Source organism: Hirundo rustica, chromosome 1 (assembly GCF_015227805.2).
Source record: "Hirundo rustica isolate bHirRus1 chromosome 1, bHirRus1.pri.v3, whole genome shotgun sequence".
NCBI classification, from domain to species: domain Eukaryota; kingdom Metazoa; phylum Chordata; class Aves; order Passeriformes; family Hirundinidae; genus Hirundo; species Hirundo rustica.
Genome location: NC_053450.1, coordinates 89,492,550 through 89,511,015, shown reverse-complemented (window position 1 = coordinate 89,511,015; position 18,466 = coordinate 89,492,550). Strand labels below are relative to the sequence as shown.

Here is an 18,466-nt window from a genome sequence, read left to right as displayed (position 1 = left end):
TGGGTTTTTTTGTTGCTAAAATATAACTTTCAAGGTATAAGGCAGAAAAAACACCTTTACTAACAACTTCTCTAAAATATATACACAAATATATTTTTGCCCTTTACAATGAAGTCATCTGCAGGTATTACACCAGGTAGAATGTGACTTTTGACAAGTCCTCTTTTGTAGTGTTTCACACTCAAACAAGCAGTCTAATTCTACAGACAGAATCCCATTCACAAAAGTAATCAGAACATCACTCAGGTCAGATATTCATACCAAGTCTGGTTACTTTATTTTTCATCTGTGCAGTCAGTTAAAAGAACAGTTAATGATGAAAGCAGACAATCACAGAAGCTTTAGGTACAGTTTTGTAACACTGAAGAAGCAAATGACCACACTGAACACATTCTTTATGCTGGTCATTTCCGAGTGAAACAGAAGGACATACACAGGTCTAGTTCAGTGTAAAACCTGGTATTAAGCAGCAACGTGATCACAAATTGCAACACTGTCACATACAACACAGGAAATTACTGCTTATTTGAAGTTACACAGCCCCTGCAACAAAGATGATATGACTACATTTAAAATAAGAACCCAAAATACATTCAAGATAATGGCTGCAACAATAAGGCAACAGTTTTAAAAATAGATCCCACTAAACAAAAAACAAAGACCAACTGTGTCACCTGTTGCCTTCATAAGTTTTCAGACTTGGATGGGTCCATTCAAAGTTAAGTGCTTACCCACCACTAACGCTTCAGAAGGACCTTGGTAAGAACACCTGAAGACGTGAGTATATTGGACTGCCAGCAATCACAACCCAGGTCTTATCACAAGTACGCGTCCCACACACGCAGCTTCGCTCCTACACGTTTGCATGAAGGGCCCTGTACAAAGATTTCACTACGGTTTCCTTCAAGAAAAATTATGCATTGACAGAAGACGTTAGCATTTAAAAAATCTTCCAAACCACATTATATAATTTACCTTTGGCCTGCTACTAGTAAGATCATTAATGCAATACACTAGGCAGACAGCATTATTGGCAGCTACAATGACATTAAAAAATAGCATCAGCTGTTTAAAAAAGGAAAGAGACTGAAAATAACTTTGGGAGTGAGGTGTACACCTACAGACAGCATGGAAAGGAGAAGGAAGTTGTTTGGCTAGGGTAGATGAGCTAACCAAAGGTTCCACGTCCATCTTATTGCATATTTGATTGGTGTCCGCATTCAAACCCACAGAGATTTCTCCTTCATTACCTTGCTCCAGTCTTGACTGTTGCACCTTCAGAGCTACCCTGAACTAGTTAAGTATATTGCTATAACTTCACATTTCTTCACAGCTCCTAGAAGCAGGGACTAAGTTATTGTTTCTAAGTTACTCTTAGCCAGGGACACAACAGGCATCAGCCTTCTTCTGTCTTCTGTGTACTACAGTCTAGGTAAAGCAAGGTGCAGTGGAGTGTCAATATCCTATGTCAGTACAGAGTAAGTATATTTATTTGCAAGCCTAGATTAGCAAAGATTAAGACAAAGATGCTAATTTCTTAAGAAAAATGTCCCAGTACTTGATCAGAACTGCTAGACTGGAAGTCTCACCATGTGACGAAACATAAGCACACAAGAAAATTGTGACATTAAGTTGTGTGAGGCAAACTGAAAGCAGCAGGGAATAGGATCTGATTGCTTTTGCTCAGTTGGAATAAATGGGAATTTTACTAATTAAAGAAAAAAAAAAAAGAAAAGACAATCAACCATCATTAGACATCCCCTTGCCAGCACACAGGACAGAGGAGGAGACAATCAGTATTTCAACACATGTTTACAGGATATGTGCATAGCACTGCCTAATCATGCCTCAAAATGTAACCTTATGCTTAATATATACATGCTAGCAAATGAAACAAAGTCTTTCAGACACCAAAGGAAAGTCAGGGCTGATCTTATGTATGTTAGTAATGAAATATCCAAATGATTTTAAGAAGTGAATGCCCCACATTGGATCACTATTCAAAACTGACAAAACATAAAGGCACTAACAGAGTGCTCTTCTCCTAGATGTAGGCCTACTTGATGAAAAACCTAAATGCTGCTGCTTTTAGCCATATACCTGAACCAAACCACAATTTGGAAGCCATAGGTTTAAACTTAACAGCTGAAAACACAAGACCAATTTTAAAGTCCTGATTAAGTTTCTCTACACGGAACAATGATCCAAACATTACTACTAGATATCCAAACTTATAGATAAAAATGAAGCTGTTCAAGACGAGACCTGTTGGTAGTTCTCTCTCATACACACATCAGAGGTGGTACATGCAGGTTCCTCTTGTCTCAAAAATCTCATGCATCGGTCTTCAGAGCTGCTAGATAAACAGAAGTGGAGCTCTTCATTCTGAAGTGTAATGTCAAAATAGCTGCAGAACTCATCCCCAGAGAAAACAGGAGCAACTGCTGATTACCGGTAAAAATCCGTAAGTCCTCCAGCAAACACGAGGTACCAAATTCCCTGCTGGAACGCTGTCAGTGTCCCAGCGATGTCTGACAAACGGTAAGAGAGCCTTAACTGCTTCTAGGAAAAAAGTTATGTCAGATACCAAATACCTGATGTAAAGGTGTACAAGGAGAGCTAAGAGAAGTGCTCAGTGTCCAAAGATGACTCTTCAGAATACTAAACAGTGAGTAGTGCATAACCCAGGCACCTCCCCGTCTCCAGCAGAGGTTGGACTTGGAGTGAAAGGTTCAGGAAAAACATTCAGAAGGACTGTTTAACCTATAATCTTTCTTATGTACCAAAACCAAGAAAACAGGTCTTGCCATCCGATTGCTTTCTTTACATCTCCTTCTTTTTTAAAAAAGAGGAGATAATAAAAACCTCCAAATCATGTGCACCTATTAGGATTTTTCATATTTCATTTATACTTTTTATATATACAAGAACTTAACTAAAATCTCACTTTAGAATACATTCTAAAGCAGGATATTATTTCAGCTGAGTTTTTTAGTTCACATGCTTTCTCAAGGTTGAAAAAATATATATATTCATAAACAGCTATGGAAATAAAACTCAATTTCACTATATGTAGTTACAGTGCTGTAAAGAAAAAATAATTTATAAACTGTTTCGAGTCTGAAATGTTTACTATGTTCAGACTAATGCAAAGGCTAAGCCTATGGTCCAGGACCTCTTCATCATCCGCGTGCTGAGACGGGAGATACAGGAGCTCAGCATTTTTGTGATGGAGATTTCTCTCCACCCCTCCATTCTCCCAGTATTCTGTGACTTGCTGCTGAAACCCTCACTGAACCTCTACCACAGCAGCATCATCCATCGGGAGCTCAGAAGTAAAGGTCCACAGGGATCAGTGTTACCTCTTAGGTCAGATTCTCAGTCAGATCACACCACCGAAGGACACGGGACAGAGGTGTTAACCATTCACAGTTACTCAGAAGTGCAATGGAGTACTTTAAGTCGTATCTTCCGTAGGTGCCCTTCGCTGCCGAGCCGATTTCTGTCTCCCTCTCTGAGGCGAGGGCGGAGTTTCCTGTTCAGTTTCAGTTTCTGAAGGCTCGTTGTCTCCCTGCTGGGACCCCGTATCTCCTATCAATTCTCTCAGGAATTTGAATTTCGACAGAAACAATTGCCAGACCACATACCATCCTGCAGGAGAAAGAAAAAAGGTACTGCTCAGTTACTTCATTCAAGTTGATAGTCAGCTCTCCAGCTAAGTATATCACAAAAGGGAAAAAAAATTTGATCAGCTCCCATCCTCTATTTGCCAACCCAAACATCCCTCCGCAACACATCCACTCCTTTTTACAGTCCTATAAAAAACAATTCAATTTCATAAAGTTCGTCCTCATCCAGAAGCAACATTTCAGCTCCAGGAAAAGCCCTACACATTCCAAACTGAACTGCCACAGCAGTAGGGGGGTGATCACCATTGCCATCACACAGAGAAAGATCTTAAATGTCAGGAAAAAAGAAGTCCTGTGGTTGTATCTCAGACAAGGACTCAGGATTCATTACACAGCCACTGTGAAAGCACTAGAATTTCTCCCCTCACTCAGCAAACACTATATTCTGGAAATCACATTTTAAAAGTTGCACTGCATAATCACTATTAAGCACACTTGCTCAGATCTTCAAATTAATATAATATTTTGTAATAAATCCTCTTCTGAAACAGACACGGTCTTCCTTATGTTCACTAAAAGACCACATCCCCCAAATTCAATGAGATCCCTCACTGTGCCCAAATCCCACTAAAGTAAAATAAACATTCAGTGGTAAATCTGTGTTCTGTTTCACCGCTAAAATACTCTAGGTCCCAAAATGATGCAAGTGAAGAGCTGAGATGGCCACATTTCTAGAATCTATCTTAAAAAAATACTTAAGATCCACCTGCTCTTCCTCCTGTCTTGTCCAAGTGTTTCCATAATGGGTAGCCAAAAAACCTTGAAAAAGTAGATATAAAATATATCTAAACCTAAGCCAGAATCTTCATTTTTAAAAGAACCCACTGAACAGGAATACAACTTCTCTGTGAAATACAGTTAAGTGGAGCAAAATTTAAACAGCTCAGTGAAAACAAATGCTATACAAATGTTGTTTGCAACACCAACACCCATCTGGCCTGCGCAGAGCTATATATTAATAGTCCCATTCTCTGTTCAGAAGGTCTTGCCAGCTATTTAAGCCTATACTGCTGACCTATTCAGATCTTAAGAGCCCTATTTTCCAGAGCTAGGGAAAACTGTCCTCCCAATTACACAGCTTCTGGCAGAAGCAGACCTCTGGGAGTGATTAATGTATTAGGCATATTAGAAAGAGGGGAGAAAGACTAACAACTAACCAATAAATAAATAACACTTATATAAGCACCTCTGTATTTCTTCCTCTTCTGTAATCAGAGTCAATAGGGCAATCCATTCCTTATGAGAAAAACAAGATCCCACCCTTCTCCTTCCTGGAATACTTTTCACATCCTGCAGTTTCTAAATTTCAGTAACTTCTCTGCTCCTGAGGAAACTGAAGTATAGCTTTTATATGACAACCTTTTACCATCTAAATTAATTCCTAGAGCCTACACAAGTATTTCCTTTCCCGTGAATACCTAAACCATTAAATGACTCGTGATTAAACTGAATCTGACATCCTGCAAATGCATTACATTCCCTTGCACCTAGAAAAAAAATATTGATGGTAGATGGCTGGGTTTGGCTTCTCTTTTATTTCAGAACTAAAAGTAAAAATTGAGGTAGCAGCTCTTTGAAAGTTGCTTCCATTGAAAGGGAAGAGGGAGGAGAATGAGCCAAAAATATTCAGGGCCTTTCCAGAAGGGCTTTAGGGCACTTTACAGAAGAATGACTTGAGTATATTTGGTGTAAATAAATAATCTATTAAAAGAGGTATTTTAACTTAAGCTAAATAAAGTGAACCACATGCTTTCTCCATCACTGCAAACAGGCTACTTAACACCCAGAATTACTACGGGGTGTGTGTTGGGGAAGTACTAAAGAATGAACAAAGCTCATTCGCACTCTCAAGAAAAACAGCACTAATTTCTTTTCAGTGTTTGGCCTGAGTTAGAGAGCAGAGCAGAATGGTCTAAGTATCCAAAACCCCAAGTACCACAAGCAGACTTTAGAGCTCTGTAGTCGCAGTCTACAAACACAACACAAATAATCAGCCAAACAGACCAGTGGTACCAGGCAGATGAAACAAACCACAGCGCAGCGGGTTGAAAAGAAAATTGCAACAGGCTTAGCCAAAGGTAATAGTGAGAGGGCAACCAGGCTTGAAAACTAGAATTTCAAAAACCTCACAAGGTCTCCTAGCCAGTACCAGAGACCTTTAAGTACAAAGTAATCAAAGTAGAAAGATTTATTTATTTCACTTGCTCTAATTACTGTGCCAACTTGGATGGAAAGTAAAAAAAAAAAAAAAAAAAAAAAAAGAAATCCCAAACAACACACTTGTCCAAATCAAGTTAAGACTGCCTTTTCAGCTGAGCCTCCCTGTCGCCTCACTGTTATTAAATAAATAAGAATTTCCTTGGAAATAACCTGACTACTAAAGAACAAGTCATTCTGGGTAAAAAAAAAAAAAAATCTCTCCAGCAACAATATCAGCTAAATGCATCATTAAACAAAACCACACACACAGACACAAAGCCTAGAGACAAATTCACATTGTCTCTGGATCAGAAGACAGTGCATTTTCTATTAATTCCTCATTCTCTTAAGAACATTGCAAAATGCCGGTAACACCCGGCACTGTGCCACACTGAAGAACTGTAAGTTACAAAACTGTGTTTTTAACAAGAAAATAATTGTAAACTAATTTAAAATACACACACCAAAAAAGGAAAATGGGCATCTCTAGGCATTCATGTCTGTATGTGGCTCAGTTCAGCTCTGCAGGTTTTTTGCTGCAGAGCTCTTCCTGGACAGGTAACTGCCACCACTGGTTTGCATCTCTTAACACTTCCACTCTGTTCCGGTAAGCTGCTCTCAAAGAAGTCCTACTGGTTTAGCTTCACCATACAAAAAACATTTGATTAGAATCAGTCTTTCAGTGCTTGCTTTATTTGCTTTAGCTATTTGATTCACCTTTTAAAATCATCCTTAGCTTGACTGAGCCTGTGGAAGCCGAACAGAACACCCACAACACGCTTCAGCAAACAAGCAGCGACAACACGCAGACTATAATACATAATATTTCTACACTAACTGGCGAAAGAAGTTGCCTCTCAAAGCACTCAGCCAGATCAAATATAGATCAGCCCAATGCAAAGCAGGGGATCCAGCTCTTGATGTAGCATGTACCCAAATCCAGTGTTGCAAAATCTAATCTACAAGAGTTCTGCAGCTAGGCAAAACAGCAGCTCCCAGCCTTGCAGAGTTTAGTACTCATTAAAAGCTGGGAACCACCATCCCACTTACAAATGCCAAAGTCAGATGCCATGCAAAGACATTTAAGCCATACCTGGTACCGTGCCATCAGTACATCAACCCTCCTCTAATAAATCACAATGCAACGTGTTTGTGAAGATGGGGCTGTGAGTCAAAGCCTTTGACTAACTCATAGAGGATGTATGTAACATCCATGCAATTCAGACGTTAAGCAGATTCTACGATTTGACTAGACTTCGTTAAAACTACTTTTTCTGTTACTTCCCACATCAGCTCTTGGTTCTTTGTAAAGGAACAGTGATGCAACTACAAAGTTACTCCCTCTCCAAAAGTGAGGGGTAACAAATCTCAGGCCCATCTATTTCATTCACTTTTCACTAGCTTGTATGCAACAGCTAACAGAATTTTCTTTATTGAAGCACATTTTCCTCTTCCGTTTGAATCAGGAAAAGCAAATAAAAAGAAACCCCCAGGGTTGATATGGAGCACTGGGGAAAAGCAACTTGATTTTTCTTACATGAAATACAAATGAAACGAAGAAAGGCAGGACAGTGATGCAATAACTGCACAACACAGAGAAGAGATTCCAGTTCTGATTCTGCTGGGGAATTCCTGTGCAGTCTTGCAAGATTGTTCTACTTGTGTCCCTACTGATTTGAAAATAGGATCCTACCATGCCAGAACATGGGTACTAATTTAGAACTGGGGTATCACCATGGTGAATGTTGCCTATATTCAAATGCTGAAGTGTCCATCACAGAAAATCCTAAGCAGCTACAGCTGCAAAAAAATGAGCATGGAGCTAGAGATGCTAACCTGAGCTTTGGGAAAACAGGGTTCTTCTTTGAGCTCTGTTAGATAACTCCTGCAACCATGCACAAATCACTTCATCCACATCTCTGAAACAGGACAGCACTACTATACTACCCTAGTGGACAGCTTTGCTATGGAGAGGATCAGCCTGAAGGAAGCGCTGCTCTGACACTGGGATAAGACAGGACATCAGGTGACACGGTGCATGGCTCTGCACAGCTCCTTAAACCTGCTCCCATTTAATGCAGCACTACTATTTGCTGCTTGCTGACTGAGCAAAAGGAAACTTGTTCTCATCTCCCATTTATAACAGTTTCAAAACTCAACTTCAAATTAAAGGGTATTTTCTCTTTATGTGTAGTCTAATCAAGCACAACCTTCCTTATCTGCTAACGTATTTCCCAAGAATCACTCATTGAGGGTAGTTACAAAACTGTTTAAACAAAGCATTAAAGAAAAGTAATTCAGGCAGAATTTAGGGCTGAAATGTTTTCCCATCTGCAACTGAATTCATACTTGTGACTCGAACCACACATTCATTTCAGCACTTAGAGTTACAAGATTTTTATTTTAAGGTTGTACGTCTCAAACCGTATTTCATTAGCCTCTTTTGCCAAACGACATGAACACTTCCATCTGTTCCAGTGAAGGCACTTTGGCAATTTCACTTGGCTTCATGCATTACTACACTGGGAAAATAAAACAAATACACAGAGGTAAGCAGCACTAGAGTTCACCTTGGCTGGTATTTTATCCTATATCCTTGACTGTGCACAAGTTTCTCCTGTCTCAGAGGTACATGGAATACACTAAAGCAGAAAATCAGAAAAGGTGGGAATAAAAAAAGTGGGAGCAAGTTATCTTAGTTCCACTTTTAAAAGAGCAACTGAAAAATTTGCTGTGTTTACAGTTCCTCAATGGTTTCTGTGTCAGATGTGATCAGTTTACAAATGCTAGCTGCAAGCCTCCCATGCTTCTTAACTAATTCAGATTAACACTGAAAGTAGCAGTTGCCAGCATCCAGACATGTTTTAAAGAAAAGGAAATCAGGTCATTTATTTGAATAAATGCCTAATTCACATTGCTGATGAACCAGTCAAAGTAACTTCTGATAATTTGTGATGTTATCTGTTCACTTTGAAAAAAAATGGCAAAGTGAATGTTTTTCTCATTATTTAAGTTTTGATAGCATGTATGACATCATATGTGGATGGCCAGCAGAAATCCATGTGATCTTAGGATGCTTCCTGGATATTTAAGTTTATTACTCTCTGAAGGCAATCAATTCATGAGTCCTTTCATGAGGCACTCAAAATCCAAGTCCCAGCTCTTTACACTCTTGACCCTTCTTCTCATAAGGCTGTTTCAACACTTCTTGTCAGATGGCTGGAAAATATTCTCATCATCAGATCAGATTATTTTATTTACTCCAGATTATATCCAGCCCTTCCTATGTCAGATTTGTCTGTTAATTTGTATGTCTCACAGGCTGGCTTTTGCTTTTGCTCATATCCTGTCACACACAGCACTTAGGCAGTTTCTTCTCCACCTTCTCTCCTACAGGCTGCTACTCCTTCCAGCTTTCCCAGGGAAACTGCCTGTCACTAGCACAGATAAACAATTAAGTTCAAAGTACGTTGTTTTTTTTTTTTTCCCCCACCAGTGGTCTTGACACTGTTTTCCTTGAATATTTTCCACGACAAGAGACCTATAAGTGGTATAGCCAATATTAATTAATTTAATAAAAGCTGAGTGATGGAAAAATTATTACAAACACTATAAATCACTATCAAATCCCACTGAGTCACCTCTAACACAGTAATAGTTCAAATCCCCCCACAGAAAACCCAATGACTGTGTCAGCTTCCTGTGTCCAGTACATCTGAAATCTAGGTGACTTTAAGTCTAACACTGATGAAAGTAAAATACAATGAAGGATTCAAAGCGAAGTACTTGTGGAATTCAAGATGAATGCCCAATATGTAACCCCAAACAGCTAAGTATTTACAAGCCACTTAAAAATAAAGCTATTAATTACTTCCACTTTCTTTAACCAAGAAAGCACTAGGCAAATGATTATGTTAGCAGCCAACGTTAATGCTCAGCATTTCAATTCCATTTGTCATATACAGACAAAGGCAGAAAGGCCTGAGGAAAATCATGCTTGTTTCTGAGATTGAACAACAGGTTGCAAAATTGTATTACTCTTTCAGCAAGATAGGAAGCAAAGATCTTGTATGCATACTTTGAAAGTATAAAAACCCTAGCAATTACCGTGCTGCATCTTCTAAAAGTTGAAAAGTGGCTAGTCACCACCTAATGAGGGTACAGAAACTCGAATAAATATCTACTTAGGTCACTGTTTAGTCTATATCAACAGACAGTGCAGGAAAAGAGCACACGACCAAGCGAAGTATAGCCTTGCAGTTCGAGTTATCAGTATTTCACAGATTTCCTCACCCAAGATGATGACCAAGATGCTGACCTTTCTTCCAGGAACGTTAAATGACAGAAGTTCCAGCATCCAAAATATTCCTTGTTAATGAGCTTACGAATTATTTCCCCGTTGTGTAAAAGTAAAACAATTTTTTGTTTTCAGCCTGTTGCTTGACCATTTAACTCCATGTACTCCAACTCTTCTGCAGTGATGACATTTCACGATGCTTCCCACTTCACTTTTGACATCCTATTCAGTGGTATAGCTATCACCTCTTCTCCAATCATCTATTTTCCAGGCTTGACAGATCTAACCTGCTTCGACTTTCTTCATGCAGAAATAATTTCACAGCTCTCAACAAAGAATTGCTAAGGAAACCCTGTATTTTTAAAAAGAAACTAAGATTTCTTTTTTTTTTTTTTTAATGAGGTAATATACTTTAACAAGAAAATACTCTGTGTGAGACACATGCACATGGATGTTTCCTATAGCAGTATAATGACATTTTCTCTTCTATTTCAGGCTTCTAATGCTTGATTTGCCTGTTTGCTAGCTACAAAGCATTACAGAGATATTTTGGAGAAATGCTTGCAATTACTTCAACTAATCCTTTCTTTGGGATAATAGCAGCTCAGTTTGATTCCACTATATTTCTCCATACAAATTACACCTGTATACACTTCATGCTTTCTATGTGCCTTACTTCATACATGTTGATATTGGACTTCAATTCCCATTTCACTATCCAGTCCCTCCATAATGCAAAATCTTTTCACAGTGTTTTGTCATTTTGACAAAAATTAGCAATTTTTAAACTATTAAACATCAATCTTCACTTTGCTCCCTCAGTTTTTCAGAAACTACCAAGGTGCCAGGTAGGTTTGTAAGTCTCACAAGCCTCTCATCACATATTACGGCATAGTTTGAATTTGCTGGCATGTTTGGGTTTTTTGTTTGTTTGTTTTGAGAGCTCCAATGCTCCGCATATTGGCTACAACATTCACACACTGTACTGCTGATTCCTTCCATGAACTCCAACAGACCTGCAAGTCATCCCTCCCATTTGGGATAATCCTTTCCTCTGCATATTAAAAAAAAAAAAAAAACCTTGGATGAATCATCAAGGCTGGAAGAAACCTTTAAGATCCAACCATTCACCCAGTACTACCACTGTAACCCCTAAATCACTAAAACATCACCCAGTGCCACATCCAGACACCTCCTGAACACCTCCGGGGATGGTGACTCCAGCACCCCCCTGGGCAACCTGTTCCAATCCCCGACCACCCTAGCAATGAAAAACTATTTTCTCATATCTAATCTGAATCTCCCCTGTCTCAGTTTAAGGCCATTTCCCCTGGGCCTCTCACTGCAGGCACAGCAGACGGACCACACCACCAGTCTCACGTCAGGTGGCTGTATAGGGCGATGAGGTCTCCCCTGAGCCTCTTCCTCTCGATCCTCATAGGAAAAAACCTCCTAAGAGCTGTCTTCAATCAATTCTAGCCAAGAGATGTCAGAAGCTGAGGGATGCCAGTCCCAAGTTTACTTCCGGCGCTCACTGGCATTTCAGACCGGTGTACGTAGAAGCCGCACAGGGTGACTGCTCAGGAGTCCCATCACTATAAAAAGCCCTCAATTTCAGAGGAAACGCCTAATTAAACAGCGAAGTAAGGCTCCGGGAGTATATCAAGGCTGGAAACAACTCGGGAACAAAGAGAAGAGGGCGCTGCGCAGCACACACGCTCCCACACACCAGGGCACGGTGCCCTTTTCCTTCCCTCAGTCAATGGGAGCCAAGAGGAACCACCGCAGATTGCGAGCCCGGCGCGGCGGTGCGAGTGCGGGCGGGCAGCACCAGCACCGTCCGCAGCAACCGGGCCAGCAGCCGTCCCCCCGCGCCCCGGCACTCACCGCACAGCATGAAGAGCAGCACGCAGGCCAGCGTGGCCACGATCACCAGCAGGGTCAGCCCGATGCTCTGCCACATGGCGCGGCCGGGGGGAGCCGAGAGGACCCGGGCCGGGCCGGCGGCCGCGGCGGCCCCGCTCCTGCTCCTCCTCCCGCCGCCGATCGACCCGGCGGCCAGGCGGGGCGGGGCTCCCAGGGCATCGCGCTGGCGCGGGGTGGGGCGGGGGACATGCTGGGAGTTGTAGTTTGTTTTTCCGCAGCAGCGGCCGGAGACGAAAGGTGATTCCCGAAGGAGAGGACTACAAGTCCCGACGTGCCCTGCGGCACGGTGGTGTTGGCAGGGGGCGGTGAGGGCTGTGTCGGGGGGGGGGAACGGCTGGTGTGGTAAAGCCCCGGGACGGCGGTGGCGGCCGGGGCAGTGCGAGGCGGAGATAGCCCGTAAGACAGACGGAGAGGTGATTCCAGGCCAGGCTGGACGGGACTCTGAGCCGCCTCAGAAAACTTTTCGGTCTGGTGAAAAGTGTCCGTGCCCCGAGCAGCGGGGAGCTGGATGATCTTTAAGGTGCCTCGCAACCCAAACCGTTCCATGATTCCGTCACTCTCTGACTGAGATTTAGGGATGGGGCAAACTGATTTCTTAGTCCTCTTTCTTCCTCTTGCCATTCGTGCCCTTGCGTACCTCCAGTGGGATTGTATAAAGGGACAACAGGAATACCCAGGCCTTAGTCAAGGAAGCGATTTTATGCCCTGCCGTGGTTCGAATTCCACCTGACCTTGGCTCTTGCCCTCTGCTGACGTGATGGTGGCACATCAAAGTTGGCTCTTCCCACTTAAAAGAAGTCTGAGGAAATAGTATCTCTCAGAACTGAGACAGTCTTGATTGTGATACGGACTTTGCTGTTAGCACTGGAATAAAGTTACGATTTTCCAGTGTAGTGTGCTGGTTAATGTTTCTAAAACTAGTGGAAATATGTGTAAATCCAGGATTACAGAAGCTTAGTTTCCCATGGGCATGCCACCATTGTAGTGACAAATCAGAGAAAGCTAGTCCAGTTCTTTGTTTCTTTTATGTAGTATTTAAAAATATCCCCATTTAAGCAAAGCTAAAAATTCTTTGTTTTCCTGGACTCTGAGCATGGCACATGCCTCCTCCTTTCAATGTGTCTGTAAACTAAAAATACCTGCATATGCGGTCCTCCATCCACATCCTTAAATTTGTAGTCACTTCACCAAATCAAACTAGAGTTCTTTCTTTCTGATCCTAGCCGCCTTTTCCCAACATTCCAAGCCCTGTTTAATACTCTGCCCGAAGTACTAAACCACTTAGCATGTCTTTTGCAAGTATCATTTAATTTGAAATGTTTTCTGTTATTTTCCAAGTTTTAACTTTGACGTGACTCCCGAACTTTAGATGTTATTATAATTGTCACCTCAGCACTTTTCACATAGACTTAAGCAAGGTTTCTTTTGTCTTGCAAATAAAGCAAAGTGGTATCAGTTTTTACTTTTTTTTTTTTTTAAAGTAAGCTTCCTCCTTGCTGCACAGTTCTGTTTCTCTGATTTTTTGCTTATCATCTGCAGCTAGAGTAATTCCTCTGGATATGGGACTGCTACCTTCTCTTTTCTGTAAACTAGCTGTCACATTTTAGGGCTATTAAAATATTTCAAATATATCATTCAATGGTTCCAAAGTGGTACAACAACAACACTAATAATAATAATAATAATTTCACATCCCCAAGCACTGGAGAAACACACAGCATTCAGAACTGAAGAAAGAATTAATCTTGGATTCAAGTAATTTTGGAGCAATAATTATATGTGATCAATGTGCATATATATATATATACACACACACATATACATGGCTCGTACATGCATGATCAAACATACAGAATACTGCTCAAGGCAATATGGAATTTCAGGCACACAGTGATTCTTGGGGTGTCCTGTGTCCTGCGTAGGGCCAGGAGCTGGACTCGATGATCCTGATGGGTCCCTTCCAACTCAGCATACTCTGTGATTCTAGCCGACTAGGGAGTAAAAAATGAAGATGAGTAGCAATTGGAGTTGTCCTATGTTCTGTACAGGTTGAATACCACCTAATCAATGCATGTTCAGTTTGGAAAACCTTCATTTTACTTATTTAGGTGTCTCTTTCTCTAGGTCATTCACCAGGCTTGCCACCTTGTTGTAGAAGGCCATCAGGTGAATTAGGCACGATTTCCTGCTCCTAAATATATGCTGACTAGTCACAATTACCTTGACCTTCATGGTTTTGGAGACCACATTAATTCCAGGAGGATTTTCTCTGTGACCTTTCCAGGGGCTGAGATGAGGCTCACTGGCCTGTAGTTCTCCAGACCTTCCTTCTTGCTCCTCTTGAAGATAGAAGAGGTGCTTGGTCTCATCCAATCTCCAGGAACCTCTCCCTGTCAAGAGCGTATTTCAAAGCTAATTGGGAACAGCCTCACAGTGACATCAGCCAGCTCTCTCAGCAGTCAAGGACACAACTTCTCGAGCCCGGGGAACTCAAGATATTTCAGTTTTGTTTGAGTGTCCCCTAACCTGGTCCTGCACTGAGGATAAGTCTTCCTTGCTCCAGACTTTCCCTCTAATCTCTTGCCTGAGACTGAAGAATGCTAATATGGATTATCTGAAATTCATACTGAATTTGTCCTCAGGACAGACATAAAGAGGACTTCCTGGCATAATGGCTGGGGCACTTAAATAGGAGATAGGTGTATAGGAGATAGATGTATAGGTGAGGGGAAACTGGGTATGTTACACTATAACCAAACCATGAGATACACAACAAACTCTTCTTCCTCCAACCATTTGGTCAACACAATCTTTGTTAATTCTATTTCTCCCAATACATGAAATAAACTCTTTCTTTTGAGCCGCTTTGTGTCAGTTAAGATTTATATGCAGATCTCCATCTGAATGAAAAAATATTACATGTATTTTACCCAAGACTTTTCTTCAGATAAAAGTTAAATGACACAAATAAATACACATCTCTCCCACTAGGTGTCATTTCATGTGCTAATGTGCCAAAAATCTGTACAATACCAATCATGATGCACTTGGGGTAGGTGAGCTGCAATGTGGACATCATTATTTTTCAAAACCCCATAAAAATCACACAGAAGAAAACAGAACTACTGTTGGACACAAGGTTTTCTATTCACTGAAGTTCAGATATAAGTTTACTTATACAAATCTAATCTTGGTATATCCAGTTCCTTAAGTGTGTATGTGTGATGCAGAGTCAGAGAATTGGATATAGCTCATCCATTCCCTGAGGAGGATGGAAAAATTCATGACATTATGACCTTCTATCCATCCTCTTGTTGCATGCTCACTGCACACTATCGATAGTCTACATTTAACACTTTTCCCTGTGGTGCTCAACACTGATCAATCTTCCCACATCTTCTCTCAGTGTGTACAACCACAGACACGCTGAGATATATTTTAGTGGTAGGAAAAAGGGGATGCTCATGCCATCGGGCAGCAGCAGGACTGCAGCACCAGACTGGTGAGGAGGCACTCAGGGGGCCTCTGCCCAACAATGCACCGAGCCCTGGGCTGGCTCACAGCAGCAGCATTTGACACATTTCCTCAAAGCAGCAGGGGCCCACAATTATGTGAATAAGAGAGCTAAAGACTCTTTAGCTCAGGGAAGAGGGGTGCAGATGCTGAGGGCACAAACCTTATTTTCAGGGTGTGAGAGCTGATGCATCTAGACCAACCAGTTGTTTCACAGCAGCCAGTTAACCACTGTTTGTGTTTGCACAGCAAGACAAGGGGAGAGATCTTGTTATCCCTCCTTCACCTGGGAAAGGGCTGAGGCAGACGCACTCATTTGAAGTATCAAATGATTTTTGATTGCTCCTTCTGGCCTGCTTTTGAGCTGGCATGTGGGGAAAATCTCATGCCTCCCTTTATTTGTAGCACAGCTTTTGCTGATATCGGGTAATGTTGCAAGCGCTCAGCACTTCAGCAAACCCACTCTTGGTTACCTAGAGGGTGACAGCAGAAGTAAGAATGAAATCACTGACTAGCTGTAAAAACTTATATGTAAGCAGCAGAGAAATTATTCTATATAAAGCCTTTATTCTTGTCCTGAAAAAGAATTTCAGCCACTTTTTTTTTCTTTTGTTTTGTTTTTTTTTTTTGTTTGCCAGATCCTTGCATCATTCATGGCCTCCTGTTTGTTTATTATCCTCTGCACCCTGCGCTGATGAAGTGTGAGTCTCGCCAAAGGCTATTATTGCAAGTAAGGCTTAGTAAAATGAATATGGGCAGGAAGAGCAAGTTAAAGTAATACAGGCAGTTTTTGTTCTACAGTGTCCTAATTTTTTAATCCTTCTCTTGGCACATACAGTATCTCTGAAGGTAACCGGCAACCATACTAACTACTGGAGCCAAAATAATGTGTAGGAACTTGACTGCCTATCAGCTGTACTCCAGGAGCCAGGCAGGTAGTTATAGTTCATGCAGAAAGTGCAAATCATAGCCCCTTCTGCTATTCAGAGTATCCTTGTTGACCTTCCCACTGCTGACTTTCTTCTGGCATTAATACACTTCTCTTTCCTGGGAATACAGAGAAACAACTTCCTCCCACCCCCTTCCCTCTGCATTACACTCTTACTCATGATACTGTGAGCTCTTGGATGTAGGACTCAACACGGCAAGACCATAGTCCCAAACTGGGACCTCCACAAGCTACCCTAACACCAACTGCTGGTGGGTGTAAGAGAGAACATTCAGGTTCATCCACAATTCACAGCAGTTAACGCCAGCAGGCTCCTCATAGGAGACATGCAGACGAGGAACAGCGAGGAACTAGGGTCTTTTGTATCAACTCATCTTCAGTATGTGCTTTGGAGCCCTCATGCTTTCCCCAGTTCTTGGCTGACTTGAATGAACAGCACAGATTATTTGTATAAAGATGATAAGCCTAAGAGGGATGAGAAAATTCTACTTACGTCAATTTACAGAGTAAAAAAAAATACATAACCAAACTGTATCTGTGACGGCAGTCAAGGACTTTGCCTGTTGCAAATGCTTTCCAGCTTTAGCCAAGCCTTTTAAGAGTAACCAGCAGTGCTGGTTTGTGTCCGAGAGAGGGTGCTAAAACAAAATATTTACTGCAAAAACTTCAGAGGCGCACAGTTGCTCAATTCACTGTTTCTGCCTGCATAAATTTGACTTCGTTTCCATTTTACTTGCTTGCAGCTGGCAATTTAATTCAAACTTTAGCTTTACGGGCTTATTACAATTGCTGTAGTTTCAAAGCTGAAAATAGCATTTAGAAAGAACTAACCATACCAGAGAAAAACAAGGGAACACACTTTCAAATTTTCACTTCAGCCTGATTTGTCGGATTTGATTCCATGCAGTTTTATTACTGACAGTTCTGAGTTAATAAAATTTTAAAAAATTAACAAACGTTAACTGAAGTAAGAGGAAATTAGGTTAGATATACAGAAGAAATTCTTTACTGTGAGGCTGGTGAGGAAAACATGTTGCTCAGTGAAGCTGTGGATGCCCCAACCCAGGCAAGGGCCAAGGCCAGGCTGGATGGGGCCTTGAGCAAGCTGATCTAGAGAAAGGTGCCCCTGTGTTTATGACAGTGAGAATTAGATTATTTTTAAGGTCCCTTCCAACCCAAACCATTCTGTGATTCTATAAAATTCTGTCACGCTGACCTTGTAACTCCCCATGGTGTCACTAGCAAAATCAAAATCGGCAGGTACATAACCATTGTCCTGGGGGGGAAAAATAAAAACAGGAAAAAAAAATGGATAAGAGAAGAAATATCTCATCTTTTATCTGAGCTAGATGCTCAGAGACAGAAGAGATATTTTGCCAGTGAAATAGGTAGATGCTGCTGACAGAATAATTTTGTGAAACAGGCATATCCTGAGTTTAATTTCCAGGCTTTGGAAGAGGTCATGGTCAAGAGCAGTGACTGCTAATAGGTGACATGATAACAGGAGACAGAAGGACTTTTCTTTCCTGAACTAAATCTTTCTGCTGCTGATTGAAACTTAGTGGGAACTGAGTGTTGCTGGTAGTTGACCAATCAGTGGTACCTTATCCACCCTCTTTCCTACTGAGCTGCAAGCCCAGTGGGACCTGTCAGTTCTGAAATCATTGCAAGTCAAAGGTGCTTTTCCTAAGATGCAGAGATATCTAAAACCTGACTGGACACCACCTTGGGCAGCTGGCTGTAGGAGACACTGACTGAGCAGGTTGATTGGATCAGATGATCCCCAGAGGTCCCTTCCCACCTCAACCAGTCTGTGATTCTGTAAATCATGTAGTTTGTGAGAAAGTACAACCTAGAACACCCCCTAGACCAGCAGTGCTGAAGCTATCTCCC

At 41.4% G+C, this 18,466-nt stretch overlaps 1 protein-coding gene across 1 annotated transcript; it reads right to left on the bottom strand.

Annotated features, from left to right (window-relative positions):
• Nucleotides 1-247: 247 nt before the first annotated feature.
• SMIM13 (small integral membrane protein 13) lies at nucleotides 248-12,220 on the bottom strand. Its single transcript, XM_040082741.2, has 2 exons — nucleotides 12,073-12,220; nucleotides 248-3,651 (listed from the first exon to the last, which is right to left on the bottom strand). Exons 1-2 carry the CDS (start codon nucleotides 12,146-12,148, stop codon nucleotides 3,458-3,460), a joined length of 270 nt encoding a protein of 89 aa, XP_039938675.1. The 5' UTR covers nucleotides 12,149-12,220; the 3' UTR covers nucleotides 248-3,457.
• Between the last annotated feature and the right edge of the window lie 6,246 nt (nucleotides 12,221-18,466).